The sequence below is a fragment of the Bos taurus genome, chromosome 9 (assembly GCF_002263795.3).
Source record: "Bos taurus isolate L1 Dominette 01449 registration number 42190680 breed Hereford chromosome 9, ARS-UCD2.0, whole genome shotgun sequence".
Taxonomy (NCBI): Eukaryota; Metazoa; Chordata; class Mammalia; order Artiodactyla; family Bovidae; genus Bos; species Bos taurus.
In genome coordinates, this window is record NC_037336.1 from 104070307 (window position 1) to 104089677 (window position 19371).

Here is a 19371-nt window from a genome sequence, read left to right on the forward strand (position 1 = left end):
CATGGGATTCTCCAGGCAAGGGTACTGGAGTGGGTTGCCATTGCTTTCTAGTGGCAAGCTAGGTGGACTAAACACATTCTAAACATGTTTTTTGTAAGACGGGCTGACTATCGTTAAGATGATAAACTGACCAAAAGAGTCCGCTTAGCTTTGGATGACAAAAAAATACAAGAATGAAGAAAATGAAAGGAAAAAGAAATTCTATGTTCTAGTTCTGTCCTGGAAGAAGACAAGTTATAACAAAATAAGTGCTTGGGGTTTTATTTTTTAATAAAACAAGTTACTTCAACAGTTTCAAGGTACAAACTTGGCCAGTTTTGAGCTGATCGGTGACAAGCGCGCAGAAGTCAGTCCTTCCGCAGAGGAACAGTCTCCTCCCTGATGCCCTCCTTGGTCACGATGCAGACCTTGAGTGCATCCCCGGTGTACACATCTCTCTCAGCAGCAGAAATGAAGACATCTTTCACAAGCCGCATGGCCCTGTCCAAGGACAGTGGGACATGCTCCACATTCTGCATGTTCTTAAAACCAACCTAGTGGGACAGGAGACTTGGATGAGGCATCTTGTGATCATGCAAAGGAGGTCCAGTCTCCCCCAAAGCTTTCACAGGTCTCAGGAGTCAAAATGAATACATCACACAAACTTAAAATGTCCCCCAAGTGAAATGTTTCTAGACCTGGCCGAATTACCCACCTGACACCTGACAAGCATCCACTAAGACAACGTCCCCACTCCTGAGAAGCGCACAGTAGAGGGCTAGACACATGAAAGCCAAGCATGGTTACGGAATGTGCTGAAACTGAATGCAGCCAGCAGTAACCGAAAAGGGGAACAATTAAAAATATACATGGAAGTTAGAATACAAAATGAGGTGACAGAAATGGAGAGACTGGGGGAGAAATGCATTTTCATGATCTCCACATAAAAATGGCAAAAGGAGAAGTGAAAACATGGGCTAACCACTATAGACAGAAGCACCCCGAAGTCACGAGAACAAGGAAGAAGCTGGAGCCGTGGAAGTGAGTGGCCACAGGGGAACCAGCAGAACAGACAAGAAGGTGGGCGAGGCCAATCAGCCAAGAGAGCTCAGCAGTAAATTACAAAAGCCTTGATTTCTCGGCTCCCCTAGCTAACGAAGAGAAGGCAAAGGAAGGCACTTTGGGTTCACCTATCACCTCCTGGATGCAGTCTCCTTACCTGGTTGTCAAGCAGGGGCTGCAGCATGGCACTGGCTGAGCCTCCAGCCTTGAACGAGTCTCTCTGGTAGGACCCTACCGGGTCAAAGCTGTACACGGCTCCCTTTCCTTAGAGAAGAAAAGTCTCCGTAAAAGTGAGTCCTGACAACATTCCCAAATTATGGTAAAATAAACCCAATCAAAGTATGACACAATATGGACTATCAACTTGGCTAAAATTTAAGAAGTGCGGTCTGCTCCTCCCCTCCCCTCAGAACACAACTGGAGGCCCTCCTGCCCACTCCTGTCCACAACAGCATTTGCCACAAGGAGCTTCATACTCTTCAAGCTGCTGTCACCGACTACCGCAATGGGGCTCCCTGTGCCCAAGGCGTGCTAGCAGTCACAGCTGCTCTAAGTTCTGCACCAAACTCCTCACAACATTCCTAGAAAACTAACTGGTGCAGCTGCAGTGAGGAAACGCATTTAAAATTTCTCCTAGTGCTAAATATAAGCAGAAGCACAAAAAACTTATTATGTGTTTTTAGATTAATGGTAAGCACACTCTTTACCATCAGTACCATTAAAAAAATCAATTTAATAAAGAAGATATTCCAGAAGAACACAAGTGTCACATGTAAAAGGCTAGATTTGCCTAAAATGTAATCACTTGCCTTATACTAGCAGTATAAAACACTACTATTTTTGGGGGGATAAGAAAAACCAGAATCTGAGTACAGAGATTCTTATCATGACAGTTACAGAGACCTGTCGGGGGGTAGGTAAATGGGTTCTCAGGCTCTCCTGAAGTAAGTATAAACTGTCATGCCACTGGAGTCAGAATCCACTGAACTATAAAAGTACATACCCTATGATCCAGCAATAATTTCACTTACAGAATTAAAATTTACCTACAAATAATGCTTATATAAACACACAAAGCAGTATGTACAGGATCATTTATTTATCTCTCAAAGAGCAAAAACTTACAAGCAACCTAAAATCCATTAGCAGAAACTGTTATGTCCACACAGCAACGTCAGCCTAGGAAGAAGCTGGGACATATCCACAGGACGTGTCACAGAGGAGCTCTGCAGTGTGTGTGGCACAGTTTCATTTTCATTTAAAGGCATTAAGTAAACAGCACACACATTTATACAGGCACACAGAAATGTACAGAAAGATTAATGAACTGTACTTATTCATCTTTGTGGGATTACAGATGAGGAAAGGGAATCACTTTATAAGCTTTGGTATTGACTTTATTACAAACAACACGTGTCACTGTAATTTTTAAAAGAACTTTTAAAAACAACTGTGTTCTGAGTGTGAGAACTCATGAGTCATTTATAAAGCATGACTTAAAAACTAATAGATTCATGCAGAATTCTGCAGAATTACACAGACATACCCCTAAGCCTAATAACCCCACCAAGAAGGCAGCATCTGAGAAAAGAAGTGTTTTGCTAGACGTAAGCTTGGAACAAGAACCCAGATTGCAGCAAGCAAGCTCACCAACTTCGACACATAAGCAAAGGGCTATGAAGGACAAAATCAAAGGATAAAGGATAAAAAGACAAAGGATAAAACCAAACCTCGTGTTATCTTTCACGAGGCCAACAGGCCACAAGTAAAACAAGGCCCCAGAAATTTACCCAAGGGTAGGGGGCTTCCTAGGTGGCTCAGTGTAAAGAATCCACCTGCCAATGAAGGAGACACAGGTTTGACCTCTGGGCCGGGAGGATCCCATATGCTGTGGAGCAACCAGGCCCGAGGGCCACAACTACTGAACCTGTGCCATAGAGCCCAGGAGCCCATGTACCCCGGGGCCTGTGCTCCACGCAAGAGAAGCCACCGCAATGAGAAGGCTGAGCACCGCAACAAAGGGCAGCCTGCACTCGCCACAACCAGAGACGAGCCCACACAGCAGCAAGGACCCAGCAGAGCCGAAACTACATATAAACATAAATAAAATTATATATATGTAAAAAGATTTACCCAAGGGAAGCCAACCTCAGAAAACCACACACAACAGCTTTGAGGAAAACGAAAAGAGTAGAATATGTCCAAGACCACGGCTTCCAAGACCCCTTAGAAGAAGCAAGAAACATTTGTGACGTAAGCTGAAAACAGCCGTGACAAATCAGCAAGAAAAAGACTCACCTGTGCATAAAGAACAAGCAATGACTAGCACATGGGTCAGTCTCCAAACGAGAAATGAAAAGGGCAATAAACATGAAGACACCCAAACTCAATAAAAACAAAGCATATGTATAAATTATAACAACATATTTACTAGGCAAGGCCTTCAAAATGTGTTAAAATTCTGATACTGGTTAGAACGTCAAAGCAAAACAACAAAACCCCAAAACAAAAAGATAAAAATGGTACTCTCACCGCTGCTGGTGAGTGCAGGACCCTTTCTGATGGGCAAGCATGTGGTATCAGCAGAACGGAAAACACAGATATTCTCTGACCTAGAAACTCAACTTCCAAGAATATTTTCCAGGGAGATAAGAATAGGAGAAGTACACAAAAGTTCAGGTAAGGGGAGGCATAGTATTGTTTCTATTAAGGAAACTGGAAACAATGTAAATGACTCTCAGAGGATTAGCGGGGAAATTCTGATGCAGCTCTACCCCACGGGTTGGCCATAAAATCATCACCCACGTCTTTATCCACCAGCACAAATCTACCCCATGATAATACATCCACGGTACAGTCAAGGAGAAACATGCGAACTGCAGCCTACGTACATAGTGCACAGGCATACATGCATACCAAGACGTTTAACAGTGATTACCTCTAGGCGCAGGCTTTGGGGATTCCCACTTTTATCTTTGTATCTTCCAATACTATTTGACTACTTCTATAAGCATTATTGTTTTCATTATAGAAAAACCAAAGTCTTCGTTAACTTGGGGGAAGATTCTTTTAAAGGGGTCATGATCGCAACTGGAGAAGTGAAGGCGCAGAAGTCAAGCAGCAGCTGCCGGCTGTGCTCAGTCAGCTGTCGCCCAGCGTCCTGAGGGTCTCCATCAGGAACACAGCCCACCTCCAACACAAAAGACAGGAAACAATCTCAAGACTCAACAGAGGCTCTGGACTTGGGAGCACAAGGCTTAGGCACAGACAGAGTAAATTCAAGAACAGAAGTGTTAAATGGAGAGCTGATGAGCCACTCCACCAAATGCTTTTATGACCAAATTTTGATTATCACTCTTCATTACAAATGGACAGCCAAAATCAAAAGAAATTTGAAGGAAGCCTCCAACATAGAAGACCACAGCCAAAATAAACAAGACCAAAAAAGCAATCTGATAAAATGCAGAGAACCTTTCAAAGGAAGTACCCCCAAAATCTAGCAGTAACAGCATACTCAAAAAAAATAAAGGAGCTAGAAAGTAAGAAAAAGCTCTTGGAAATTAATGATGGAGGAAACAGAGAGAGTTCAGTGAAGAATGAGGCACTGAAGTTGAGAAAATCTTCAGAGCAGAACAAAAAAAACCCCTAACAGCTAGACAACCCTAACCCTAATAGCAAAAAACAGTAGGATGGAGAAAAGACTCTAAAAGCAGAGACTCAAAAAGGTCTCCTGATACCTTTCTTCAGAAATTTCTCTATCAACGCACTCCACTAAACAAGGAAATAAACCAAGAAAGAGGAAAGGATGGGAGTGAAAGCGCTCAAGACTGTCCTGGGAAACAGGAAAAGAAGGCAAAGGACTATTTCACTACACATAGAAATTCCTCTTAGGAATAAAGATCAAATTAAACCAGACAAGACTAGGAGAAAGAAAAAGGTTAGAAAAGCCTGAGAATACCACCAAAGCAAGCTAGAATGTTGGCACGTGGAAATCAAAGCCTAGGGCTCTGAAGTCAAACAGATCCAAACCTGAGCTCTGCCAGTCAGTATACACGAGGTTTCTCAAATCAGTGACACTGAAAACCTCCAAGACACTGTCTGGCCTGCTGAAATTCAATAGCAGCTATTATTCATGTTGGTAAAATCTGAATTTATTAGCCTGACATTCAAGTCAGACATAACTGAAGTTAAAAAAGGCTCCAGAGGAGATCGTGCATGTTCAGGGAGAGTAACAGAAACACACATTACCACACGTAAAATAGACAGCTAATGGGAATTTGCTGTATGACGCAGGGAACTCAAACCCAGGCTCAGCAACAGCCTAGAAGGGTGGGAGGGATGTTCAAATGGGAGGGTAATGGGTAAATGTTGATGTTTGGTAGAAACCAATACAATGCTGTAAAGCAATTATCCTTTGACTAAAAATCAGTCAAAAAAAAAAAAAAAAAAAAAGGCACCAGAAGCATGCTGGGTGTTAGGCAAGCTAACCTGCAGCTAGAATCACTCAGGTTAAGGGTAACTAATTTCTATTCACCATTTCTATGCTTTATATTTTCTCTGTTTTTACGTATGAAAGCCTAAAAACGCTGTGTCAACCTAAAGTGATCCTAACACTCTCATATGTCACATAAGGGGTGGGGTTGAGAGAGAAAGGGAGAACAAAGAAAAACACCTGTGAACGGGGATGGACAGGAGTAAAAACTAGAGAGAGAACATGAAAAGAACCTGACTCCTTCTGACCCAGAAACCTTCCCTCTAGGAAAGACAGACTTGGGTTTCCCTGGTGGCTCAATGGTAAAGAATCCGCCTGCCAACGCGTGGGTTCAACCCCTGATCCGGGAAGATTCCACACATCCCAGAGTAACTAAGCTCACGTGCCCAAAGCTACTGAGCCTGTGCTTCAGAGCCTGGGAGCCGCAACTCCCGAAGCCCGCACACCCTAGAGCTGGCGCTCCGCAATAAGAGAACCCACTGCGATGAGAAGCCTGTGCACCACAGCACAGAGCAGGCTCCACTCACTGCAACTACAGAAAAGCCTGCACAGCAAAAAGGGCCTGGCACAGCCAAATACAAATAAAATTTTTTTATAAAAAGAAAGACATAGATATTTCAACCATACTCTCCACAGACATTTCTGTCCCTTCTTTTCACAATCTCTGTGCTTGTGCTTAGTCTTTCAGTCGTGTCTGACTCTTTGCAACCCTGTGGACTGTGGCCCACCAGGCTCCTCTGTCCATGGGACTCTCCAGGCAAGAACACTGGAGTGGGTTGCCATGCCCTCCTCCAGGGGATCTTCCCAACCCAGGGATCGAATCTAGGTCTCCCACATAGTAGGCGGATTCTTTACCATCTGAGCCACCAGGAAAGCCCTTTTCACAATGGACTACTCTAAACTACTCCCAGGACACAGATCTGTCCTGGGAGACTGTATTTGATTTTTAGAAGCAACTAAAAGTTCACTCAAATCAGATCTGGTGAAAAACACTGTTGCCTTTTCTGGGTAACACAGCTTTAGATCAAAATGAGCATGAAAATGGCAAGTAACAACGCTGATTTTCCCTGGCCCTCCTGGTCCAACTCTGACAGAAATTTAAAGAGGTGTTTCAAAAATGATCCAAGAACACTGGTGGAAAAGCATTTCTTTTACAAATTACTTTCAAAACAATGTTTTGAAATCAAATATGCTTGTTACTGAAGTGTCATTTCTTAAAATTATATTTAGGTCAAGCTTCTCCAAGTTTCTTTCTGAGATTAAAATGCTAAATATCTACTACTGAACTCATGCAAGGTCTTGAGAAAATACCTGTAAAAGAACTGAATGCCCAACATTTATTTAACACACGACTTGCTGTGTCTCGCTGGATAATCCTTTACTTTCCTTTTTAGCTTCCATTTCTTCACTGCCTTAATTACGAGAAAATAAAGTTGCTGGGCAAGATGGTATCCAGATTTTATCAGCTCTGGATGGAAACACACGTAAGAAATGCTACCCACTCCATCACCCACAAAGGGAACACCCTACCTTCTTCATCAAGCCCCCCGATGATGTTGTACACATAGTAGGGGAAGAAGCGCCTGGAGTACAGGATTGTGGACAGCATCGCAGCGATTGCCCCAGTGGTCATGGCCTTATTGTTGGAATGCTTGTACATCTGCAATTATTAACAAAACCAACAGGCATGTAGAGGCAGAATATACTAAAGACTAGAACAATGAACAGCAAATGGAAAAGAATGAAAGCATTTCCTGGTGAAATGGGAAAGGACGCCTGTTCCTTTCATGATTAAACACCACAGTAATACAAAACAAAATAGTATTTTATTATGTCCTATCGTTGTGGGGGCTACAGACATTTCTCAGGGAGAGAACGCCAAGTTGCCCTCAGCTCTCCAGTTTGGAGGCTCCTTTCCATGCCAGCCTCATCTCAGGCCCTCTTAACTCAAGAGCAAATACACACAAACAGATCACATGAGGCAACCTGGAGAGGATATTCCAAACTCAGCTCTCCACTCTGCAAACTGATAGTGGTCAGGAAAATAAAGCCCATGGGCCAAATCCAGCCCACCACTTGTTTCAGTCAAGTTTCAAGGGAACACAGTCTTGTTCATTCATGAGATATTGTTAGTGTCTGTTTTTGCACAGTTCAGTCCAGTCGCTCAGTTGTGTCCGACTCTTTGTAACCCCATAAACTGCAGCACGCCAGGCCTCCCTGTCCATCACCAATTCCCGGAATCCACCCAAACCCATGTTCACTGAGTCGGTGATGCCATGCAACCATCTCATCCTCTGTTGTCCCCTTTTCCTCCTGCCCTCAATCTTTCCCAGCATGAAGGTCTTTTCAAATGAGTCAGCTCTTTGCATCAGGTGGCCAATGTATTGGAGTTTCAGCTTCAACATCAGTCCTTCCAATGAACACCTAGGACTGATCTTTAGGATAGACTGGTTGGATCTCCTTGCAGTCGAAGGGACTCTCAAGAGTCTTCTCCAATACCACAGTTCAAAAGCATCAATCCTTCGGTGCTCACCTTTCTTTATAGTCCAACTCTCACATCCACACGACTATTGGAAAAACCATAGCCTTGACTAGACAGATCTTTGTTGACAAAGTAATGTCTCTGCTTTTTAATATGCTGTCTAGGTTGGTCATAACTTTCCTACCAAGGAGTAAGCGTCTTTTAATTTAATGGCTGCAATCACCATCTGCAGTGATTTTGGAGTTCAAAAAAATAAGTCAGCCACTATTTCCCCATCTATCTGCCATGAAGTGATGGGATTGGATGCCATGATCTTAGTTTTCTGAATATTGAGCTTTAAGCCAACTTTTTCACTCTCCTCTTTCACTTTCATCAAGAGGCTGTTTAGTTCTTCACTTTCTGCCATAAGGGTGGTGTCATCTGCGTATCTGAGGTTATTGATATTTCTCCCAGCAATCTTGACTCCAGCTTGTGCTTCTTCCAGCCCAGCGTTTCTCATGATGTACTCTGCATATAAGTTAAATAAGCAGGGTGACAATATACAGCCTTGACGTACTCCTTTTCCTATTTGGAACCAGTCTGTTGTTCCATGTCCAGTTCTAACTGTTACTTCCTGACCTGCATACAGGTTTCTCAAGAGGCAGGTCAGGTGGTCTGGTATTCCCATCTCCTTCAGAATTTTCCACCGTTTATTGCTATCCACACAGTCAAAGGCTTTGGCATAGTCAATAAAGCAGAAATAGATGCTTTTCTGGAACTCTCTTGCTTTTTCGATGATCATGTAGATGTTGGCAATTTGATCTCTGGTTCCTCTGCCTTTTCTAAAATCAGCTTGAACATCTGGAAGTTTACCGTTCACATATCACTGAAGCCTGGCTTGGAGAATTTTGAGCATGACTTTACTAGCGTGTGAGATGAGTGCAATTGTGCGGTAGTTTGAGCATTCTTTGGCATTGCCTTTCTTTGGGATTGGAAAGAAAACTGACCTTTTCCAGTCCTGGTTTAGGGCAGATTAAACAGTTGCCACAGAAACCAAATGGCTGACTCCTGATTAGACTCAGACAAGCCTCTCTCTTTTCAGAGAGGGTATCTGTGAGAGACGGGGGCAGCTCTACTTTGTATGAACCCAGCAGAGGGCAGGGTCTTAATCCTTAGAGCATCTACCACGAAGAACGGAGTATCCAAAACGGCACCTGACACGGTGATTTCTGATCCAAGATTTACTACGTCCTGACAATTCTAAATTATCCAATAAAGTAAATGTAAGTTAACCGATTTGTCAGCCACAGCCAATATCTCTAAAGAGAAACCTAAGAACTGCTATAAAATCTAACAATGACAAGATTATAAAGAAAATTCTTCATTTCACTTCAAAACCAAGCGCCAATATTTATTCACCTCACCATTTACATAACAGTATGTGAAAGAATTTTCAAGTACTGTGCACTGAGTTGAACTCACTGTACCTTTTTGCAATTTTATTAACAAAATACTACTTTCCATGTCAGGTTTATTTTTGTCCTCTAAATGCCTTTTACAAACTGCATTAGGAATCATATAAATGTCAATATATGTCACTACAGCTTTCAATATCAATACATTTTAAACAAATGTTAACAACTGGTAAATACTCAATGAAATCATTCCTGCACATTTAAAAAGGTAAGTGTCAGTTAAATTCATTACATGACTCCAGTAACCTTACTCGTAATCTTAAGGGCTATCCACAAGCAGGCAAAACAGAACATCAACCCTGCTAACCTTTTCATGTACCAGCTACACTTACCAACTACTATACTAAATATTACAATATATAGCCTAGAAAATTAAATATTAAAACTAAGAAGATATAATACTGATACTGTTAATATGATCAATAGGAATTTAAAAACGTCACCAAGCTATATAACTAAGAAACAGAGCTACACTTCTGAGTATTGACATACGGTGACTGAGAATCCTACCCTAAGCCTGTACTTTACGAACTAAGAAGAGAGTCGTTACTAAAAAATCTATATGAGTGCAGCCCAAATTACTCCTATCCTATTTTCCCTGAAATGATCTGAAGCAAACGCTGCTAATACACACAGGGCAGAATCAACATCTAGACCTGCCTCTGCTTCTGTCAAGTCAGCTCCCTTGCTTCAACACCCCTGCTGCCAGAGACACGCAGGTGGGGCAGCGTCAGCCCCTCTAAGACTGCACTGCAGGTCAGTTATCTTATTCTCTTCCTCCTCCCTCACCCCACCCGCTCTCTTCCACTCCCACCCACCTTGTGTCAGATCTCCTTCCTCAGCTGGCTGTCAACTAAAGACTGGTGGGGTCAGCTGAGAATGACTGTGCCTCTAGTCCAAACAGCTGGCTTGTCCTTCTGCTCATGCTAAGAGCACATGCTGTCAGGAGAGCGTGATGTGTTGGCTAATGGTGTTTCACACCAAGCTCCGGTCTAAAAGCCCGCCTCCTCTGCAGAAACTGATCTGTTTCATTTCTGAGAAAACTATCTTCAGAAGAAACCCCTTCCAGTCTACCTTAAAAAGGAGAGATAATCCTTCGCTTCATATTGTACGTGTATTTTAACAGAAAGGAACTTGCCGTCATTTACATTATGCTCCTCTGATGATGGCTGTATTAACAAGAGCGTGTCATTTGTAGTGTGGGTTAAAGTTTCACCTGCTAAACTAGTTCTTCTCCAGCTAGCAGTAGCCATGGTGGATGCTTAGTATTAGTATTAGTCGCTCAGTCGTGCCTGACTCTCTGCGACCCCATGGGCTGCAGCCCACCAGGCTAAACTGTCATGAGATTTTCCAGGCAAGGATACGGGAGTGGGTTGCCATTTCCTTCTCCAGGGGATCTTCCCAACCCAGGGTATGTATGCTTAAAATAATCTAAAGAACTTTTGTTATTAGCTTTCAACAGTGTAAACATGTACAAAAGCATCTACCTTTAGTCTTGCTTCAATAATTTTGGTCAGGGTAAGACAATCTCCATGAAAACCGCTACATCCAATGACTGTTTTGTCTGTTCTGTTAAAAAAAAAACACACCACATTTCAGGAAACAGTTGGTTTAACAGTAAGGCAAAACATGTCTTGATTAATTTTAAATTTAAAACTCAAATATGATTGAATTTTTTAAATAAGGTTAGGTTGAGGGCAGCCAATTTACATATAATACAACCCAATGCCCACACAGAAAGTTTCATAGATTTGACTGCATAAAAAAATGAAAACTTCTATAAAAATATGATGAATTAAAAAAATATACATACACGACCAAAGTCTACTTTTAATTTCCTTATTCTACAAACAGTTCCTAAAAATACAAAATGCATTAATAGCATAATAGCTCTTGGGGATAATGTGCATAGTTAATAACATCATACTGTATATTTCAGTTGCTGAGAGTAGAGCCTGTAAGTTCTCATCACAAGAAAAAAAATGTTATAACTTGTGTGGTGACAGATATTAACCAGACTAATTGTGATCATTCTGTAATATACACAAATATGGGATCATTATGCTATATACCTGAAAGTATTAAAATGTTATATGTCGATTATGTATGCGTGTGCTCAGTTGCTTAGTCATGTCCAACTCTTTGCAACCCCATGGACTGTAGCCTGCCAGGTTCCTCGGTCCATGAAATTTTCCAAGCAAGAATACTGAAGCAGGTTGCCATTTCCTACTGTAGGGGATTTTCCTGACCCAGGGATCAAACCTGCATCTCTTGCACCCCCTGCACTGGCAAGTGTGTTCTTTACCGCTGCACCACCTGGGAAGCCCCCAAATGCCAATTCTACCTCAACACAAAAGACACCCTGTGATGGGAAGGTAGGTGACTTACACCAAAGTGAAACTTTCAGTGCTCAGTTGTGTTCAACTCTTTGCGAACCCATAGACTGTCGCCCACCAGGCTCCTCTGTCCATAGAATTCTCCGGGCAAGAATACTAGAGTGGGTGGCCATTCCCTTCTCCAGAGGATCTTCCTGATCCTGGGATCAAACCCAGTCTCCTGAAGATTCTTTACTGTCTGAGCCTCTAGCTGCTGCTGCTGCTAAATCACTTCAGTTGTGTCCGACTCTTTGTGACCCCAGAGACGGCAGTCCACCGTCTCTGGGATTCTCCAGGCAAGAACACTGGAGTGGGTTGCCATTTCCTTCTCCAGTGCATGAAAGTAAAAAGTGAAAGTGAAGTTGCTCAGTCGTGTCTGACTCCTAGCGACCCCATGGACTGCAGCCCACCAGGCTCCTCTGTCCATGGGATTTGCCAGGCAAGAATACTGGAGTGGGTTGCATTTGAGCCACTAGGGAAGCCCCTAAATTATATGAAAGTCATATAAAAAGAAACACAAGTCACCATAAACATATAAAAGAGTCTCCATGCCACTCATAAATTAAAATCTTAAAAAGAGACCATTTCAGCCTAGTAGAATAATAATGCTTAATGCTAGTGAGGTTGTGAAAATCAGGTACTCTCAGAAACTGGGAAGGAGTGTACACCGATCCAGCTCTTTAGAAAGGTTGTTTGACAGCATCTACTAAAAACTTAAATGCACATTACTTTCACTCAAAAATTCCACTGCTACAAATATACTCATGCAAGTTTGCAAAGATAAGCTCTAGGTTCACGTGTAAGTATACATATTATTTTAATGACTCTCCAAAACAAAACAAATACAACCCAAATGCCCACCAGAGAGTACTTAATAAAATTTTTGTGTATCTTTGCCGACAAAGGTCCGTCTAGTCAAAGCTATGGTTTTTCCAGTAGTCACGTACAGATGTGAGTTGGACTGTAAAGAAAGCTGAACGCCAAAGAACTGATACTTTTGAACTGTGGTGTTGGATAAGACTCTGAGAGTCCCTTGGACTGCAAGGAGATCCAACCAGTCAGTCCTAAAGAAAATCAGTCCTGAATATTCACTGGAAGGACTGATGCTGAAGCTGAAGCTCCATTACTTTGGTCACCTGATGTGAAGAAGAACTGACTCAGTGAAAAATATCCTGATGCTGGGAAAGACTGAAGGCAGGAAGAGAAGGGGACGACAAGATGAGATGGTTGGATGGCATCACCGACTCAATGGACATTAGTTTGGGCAAGCTCTGGGAGTTGGTGATGGACAGAGAGACCTGACATGTTGCAGTCCATGGGGTCGCAAAGAGTTGGACACAACTGAGCAACTAAACTGAACTGACGCCTCAAAAGTTAATTCCTAAGTCTTGATACTTATAAGGAAACCTAAACCCATCTCATCAAGAAATGATCAGCAGAGGCCCTTTCTTTCAGAAATAAAACATACTTGTCCAGCTGGGGAGACCACTGACACTTCTAGGGTCATCACCAGCATTTCCTGATCTCTCTATAACCAACCTCACTGCTCTGAGCCAAACCCCAATATACCTTAAGGCTTCACTGCCTGTACTACCAAGAATGGCTGATAGTATCAGGAAGGTAAGACAAAATCTGAGCTTCAGAATGCTTTTGCCAAATATCCAGGTACCTAAATGAAGAAGAGTTTTTCTGCAAAGAATAAAGAGTAAATATAAGTTTCAAACAAGTGGGGGAAGAGATAGGTTAGACTCTAGGTCAGCCCCAAAGGGCATGGGATCAGGAGCATGCAAGCAATTCATGTGTGACCCAGTGCCTGTAATGCATGACAGCAACACAGAAGTAACACTGTTCTCTCTATATATACCTGAAGTATTTCATTAAAAAAAAAAGAGAGAGAGTATTCACTCAGGAGGCATACAAGCTAAAACAGAACGTTACAAAGATGAGCAGAATCTCGTACAAGGACAGTATCTATAGCATTATTTAAGTTTTATTCATGATATTTACTACTTTCACTTTATAAAAGTTACATCTTAAAAGACAAAAATTGTTGCATGGGTATGCTACAAGGGCTTCCTTGATAGCTCAGTAGGTAAATCCTGCAGGAAACCTGCGTTTGATTCCTGGGTCAGGAAGACCCCCCTGGAGAAGGAAATGGCAACCCACTCCAGTATTCTTGCCTGGAGAATCCCACCGACAGAGGAGCCAGGCAGGCTACAGTCCATGGGGTCACAAGAGTCAGACACGACTTAACAACTAACTCACCACCATGCTACAAATCAGAGAAGAGAAAAGGGTATCAAAAGATGGACGTGGACAGAAAGGGAACTGGGAAGATGAAGACAAGCTTACTGTTCTTTAGGCTGCGGTGTAGGCTGGGCCACGCCCTGCAGCACAAGGCCCACCCAAAGGACGTGAGCCTCATCAGCCCACTCCTGACAGAATTCAGGATTAAGAAGTGTCTGTGTAGTAACCTAAGAGTAACCACCATTTCCAACTGTGTCCAAAAATGTTAAATACAAACCGCTGTTAACATGTAAGGTACATTTAGTTAGTAATTTATGCAGATTCCCCCCACCCCAGTACACATGACTTTATTTTCTTATGTTTTAGAAAAAACATAGCCACCCATTAAAACTGTGAGCCATGGATATAACTGCTTAAGATATGGGTAAATTGAATGTTTTAGGTTTTTTTTTAAAGGTGCAGATTAAAAAAGAATCCAAAGTACATATGATAAAGTAGTAACAATGCTGATAAGACCTAAATGATAGTATATGAGCACTGACTACAGAATTATCCTACCTTTGTTGTATATGTGATATTTTTTATAAGATGCTGAGTAAAGAATATTTAAGTTACCAAAAACACTGTTGGTACCTAAATATGACAAATATTATGAAGACTACATACTGAATTATTAGAAAATAATTTTCTAACAAAAATACAAGCTAAGCTCCAAACAGGCAATCTAAAAATTCATGAAACACATCATTTAAAACCTGAATCTCTCGCAGCATTAAATCATCACAAGGTACTGAAAACATGTCCTTAGAAATATTTACTTACAATTTGTAACATTTGGGGCTGTCCCGTGTGTGAATTGAAAACCCTTCACTTAATCTAGTGTCAGAAGCAACAATTGAAAAATCTTCTCCAGCAATTGCCAATACAGTACTGAGGGGGAAAGAAGGAAAAACAAAATTAATACATTCTTCTGGACATTAATAACACCTTTCCCAATATGAGAATGCTCCACAGCACATACTGAGATAAAATCTACTAGATATAATCAAGTGCAGGATTCAGGTGGAAGAGGAAACGATCAGGGGAAAGGATCCCTGGCTACAAGTCATCTGGGAAAAAAAAAAATTTAAGAATTTCCTTAAAAACACAAGTCAAATCAGACCAAAGGTTCCTTAGCAGAAGACTACAGAAACATCTGGCTTCCCTTGTGGCTCAACTGGTAAAGAATCTGCCTGCAATGCGGGAGACCTAGGTTCCATCTCTGGGTTGGGAAGATCCCCTGGAGGGCATGGCAACCCAGTCCAGTATTCTTGCCTGGAGAATCCCCATGGTTAGAGCCTGATGGGCTACAGTCTAAGGGATTGCTAAAGAGTTGGACACAACTGAACGACTAAGCACAAACATCACTAAATTATCACCATCATCAAAAAATTAAACATTATTGATTAATATGTATCATTAAACAATTACTGATACTATAAAATGGCCAAAGGCCATGGCCTTGCCTGCTGGGGGAGGTGTAGACAGGGATACAACACAAGATATCTGAGCTCAAGAAAGAAGGGCTTAATGTGGTTTTATCATTTTTTATTTTTTGATCACGCCACACAGCATGCGAAATCTGTTTCCCCATCAGGGATCAAACCTGTGTCTCATGCTTTGCAAGGGCAGTCTTAACCACTGGACCACAAGGGGAGTCCCGGGGCTTAATGTTTTTAATTTCTTTATATCCAAGTCCTTATAAAATTGTCTTGCTCTCAGGAGACACCCAAGCATCTTTTGGAAAATGGACCAACAAAGAACAACCTTTTCCCTCTGTGGCTCTGTTCAGTGGAGGCAGAGAGGATGAGCTCTAAAAGCAGACTGTGTGGGTTCAAAGTCTGGTTCTCCTGCTTAGAAGATACGAGATAGTCAACTGCTTAACTTCTCAAGGCCTCAATGTCCTCAAACACGTATCAGGGATGACAACAGTAGCTACTTTATTTGGGTGTTACAAGCATTAAACGGACTAAATTGTTAAGCCTTATTCCTGTGCCTGAAACATAACTGGTCCTCCAGTTAAGTGTTAGCTATGATCCCCCTGGCATAAGTATGATCACCGAGAACTTGGACTCTGAAGTTACCCAAAACCTGTCCATGCCATAACAGCTCTGTGACCTTGGACAAATTATCAAGTTGATATTAGCAGTTCCTGTGTTAAAGGTTGACTGAGTCAAACTGCATAATCTTAAAGTACTCAGTGACAAATGCACAGGCTAATCACTTGGGAGTTTAACCACATTCAGTCAGACTAGAAAGACACAGGACTAAGTCTTATTTTGTAGAAGCAAAGGCTGCCCAAGAGCCAGCAATAAATGTTAAAGGAAAAGAACACAGATTAAGAAAAGGTAATTTAATATCAGAAAGCCATAAGCACTAACTTTAGAGCAGTAATTGGATTACAAAGGTTAGAAGGTAAACACTGAATACCTTACAAGTCTCAAGCAGAATCTGCAACTGTCTCATGAAATAGGTCTAATAACTCATTTTGTGATCCCACCACTTCATTAGTTGTCACAGGAAATATTTAAAAGTGCAATGATAAAAGCATTCATAAACTTCATAGCAACACAGATATGGATTCAAGTCCTGGGGTTCAACTTCACACCAGCGCTATGACTAACAAAATTTAACTTCTAAGAGCCCAAGTTCATTTGTAAAACTGAGGTATATATCATCTAACAGTCAGTCATCATGAGGATAAAAAAGATACCTGCTTTCAATCTACAAAATGCTTCTCTTTTGATTCTTCTCTCAAACTATGACTAGCTAAGGAAGATAAGGAAATCTGGGTTCAAGAAGCTGAGAGGTAGGTACCAAAGACCACACTCCTCTTTAGTGTGAGACAAGGCTAAAATCACAGACTTCCAATCTCTTTGCAAATACCCTGAAAATCTACACTAAAATTTCAAACCCATAAGGACCTGAGTAATTAATCTGGTCACTGGATGGTCCTTAAAGATTACCAGATTAATAAATTGGGTGTGTACGTTTCAAAGTACAAAATTTGGCCCGCAAACTATAAACGATGCTTAAATACACAGCTCTTCGCAGTTAGGAGTCCTAAAGAGAGTGTCTTTCCACAACCCTAGTTCTTTTAGTGCGCTATCAAGGAAAAGTATTAAGACAAAGCTGGTAAGTTAAAAAAAAAAAAAGAAAAGCATAAAACATGCAAGAATCACATATTCAAAGGCCCCCCTTCTGAGTATTTTTTTCCCTGAACTTATGCCAACCCTTAAAAATAAACACTGATCAATGAAACTAAGTCTGCGCAAGTAATCCTACCTGCTATTTAAAACAACTCAAAATGGTGATTTGATTAGATCTTTTAGCTAGACAACTACATCTAATCACATGGCCAATCAACCATCAACTTTAAAATCAGATGCTCAACCTGCCCCGTGCCTGCTGGCTCGAGAAACACGTTCAGACAGACAGGAAACGTTAGGTCCATTTGTAAAGCTCTTCCAGAGCGGAGGTCAGGTGTCAATTTCTATCTGCTGTCTACGTAAAGCTGGCCGTCCACATCGAGATTCAGTAACCGGCCTATAACGTGAAGCCCTGAAGAACAAGACCTAGCCGAGCACCCTCGGAGAGGGAGGCCTGAGACTGGAGGGGCAGCGCCGGGCACACAGGCTTAAGCAGGGATATGGAGGAAGAAAGAGAAGGCGGCGGCTCTGCGGGTTTTACCCTCCGTTGAAAGCGTAGGGCGAAAAGCGCAGCTGCAAAGGGCCCACGGAGCTGTGAGGTTCCATGGCCAGGTCTCGGCCGGCGCCTGAGTACGCAGCAACGGAGGACAACATTCCGTGGCTCCGCTCCTGCTGTCTCACGGCAAGATGGCTGCCTCGACCGGAAATTGTGCCGCTTCCGGTTTCCGCGGCGCTGCCTCCGGCCGCTCTATCTCACGCCAGTCGTTGCTCCTGGAGGCCAGAGCCGTCGCCTTCCAGTCGGTAGCCATTGCCGGTTCCTCGTAGAGACCTGGCAGTGAGGTACAGGCTTTCTTTTCCAGGCAAACATTCGAAATCACTCGTGATGGATAGAAATTTTAAAGTCTGAGTTTACAAAGACATTGGAAAAACTATGGAGCAACGGAAACTCGAAGACTCTCTTGGAGTGTAAATTGCTACTGCTGCTAAGTCGCTTCAGTCGTGTCCAACTCTGTGCGACCCCATAAACGGCAGCGCACCAGGCTCCCCGTCTCTGGGATTCTCCAGGCAAGAACACTAGAGTGGGTTGCCATTTCCTTCTCCAATGCACGAAATAGAAAAGTGAAAGTGAAGTACCTCAGTCGTGTCCGACTCTTAGCGACCCCATGGACTGCAGCCTACCAGGCTCCTCTGTCCGTGGGATTTTCCAGGCAAGAGTACTGGAGTGGGCTGCCATTGCCTTCTCCGGAGTGTAAATTAGTACAGCCGTTTTTCGAAAAGGGACTGGCATTACTTGACATAGTTGAAATACACACACATCATGACCCAGCAGTTTCATGCCGAGGTATGTACCCTGGCCAGAAGACATGCAAGAATATTCATAAAAATGTTCTTAATGGCCCCAAACTGGAAATGAGCTAAATGTCCATAAACTGCAGAATGGATAAAGCAACTGAGGGATGTGCCAAAGCAAGAAAATTAACTGACTTTGGCTAGAGGGAAAGGTCCTGCTTGGCTAGGGATGGGTTGGAGGTTGTAGTGCTAGCAATACTGGGTTTCTTTACGTGATTTAATGCTTGCCTGCTCAGTCGATCAGGCGTGTCCGACTCTCTGCGACCACATGGACTATAGCCCACCAGGCTCCTCTGTCCATGGGGTATTTACACGCAAGAATACTGGAGTAGGTTGACATTTCCTCCTCCAAGGGATCTTCCTCACCCAGGGATCGAACAGCCATCTCCTGTGTCTCTTGTATTGGTCGGCAGATTCTTTACCAATGAGCCACCAAGGGAACCCTTTGTTGCTGTTGTTCGGTTGCTAAGTCGTGTCCAACTCTTTGCAACCCCATGAACTGCAGCCCAATAGGTTTCCCTGTCCTTCACTATCTCCCAGAATTTGCTCAAACCCATGTCCATTGTGTTGATCACATCCAACCATCCCATCTTCAGTTGCCGCCCCCTTCCTTCTCCTCCTGCCCTCATTCTTTCCCAGCATCAGGGTCTTTTCTAATGAATCAGCTCTTTGCATCAAGTGGCCAAAGTATTGGAGCTTCAGCTTCAGTCTTTCCAATTAATATTTATGGTTGATTTCCTTT

At 42.5% G+C, this 19371-nt stretch overlaps 1 protein-coding gene across 1 annotated transcript; it reads right to left on the reverse strand.

Annotated features, from left to right (window-relative positions):
* Window positions 1-245: 245 nt before the first annotated feature.
* Window positions 246-17972, reverse strand: PSMB1 (proteasome 20S subunit beta 1). The gene is given in 6 exon segments (NM_001038539.2): window positions 246-533; window positions 1199-1305; window positions 7064-7193; window positions 10957-11038; window positions 14914-15021; window positions 17821-17972. Coding segments are annotated over 6 exon segments (726 nt in total). The 5' UTR covers window positions 17934-17972; the 3' UTR covers window positions 246-347.
* Between the last annotated feature and the right edge of the window lie 1399 nt (window positions 17973-19371).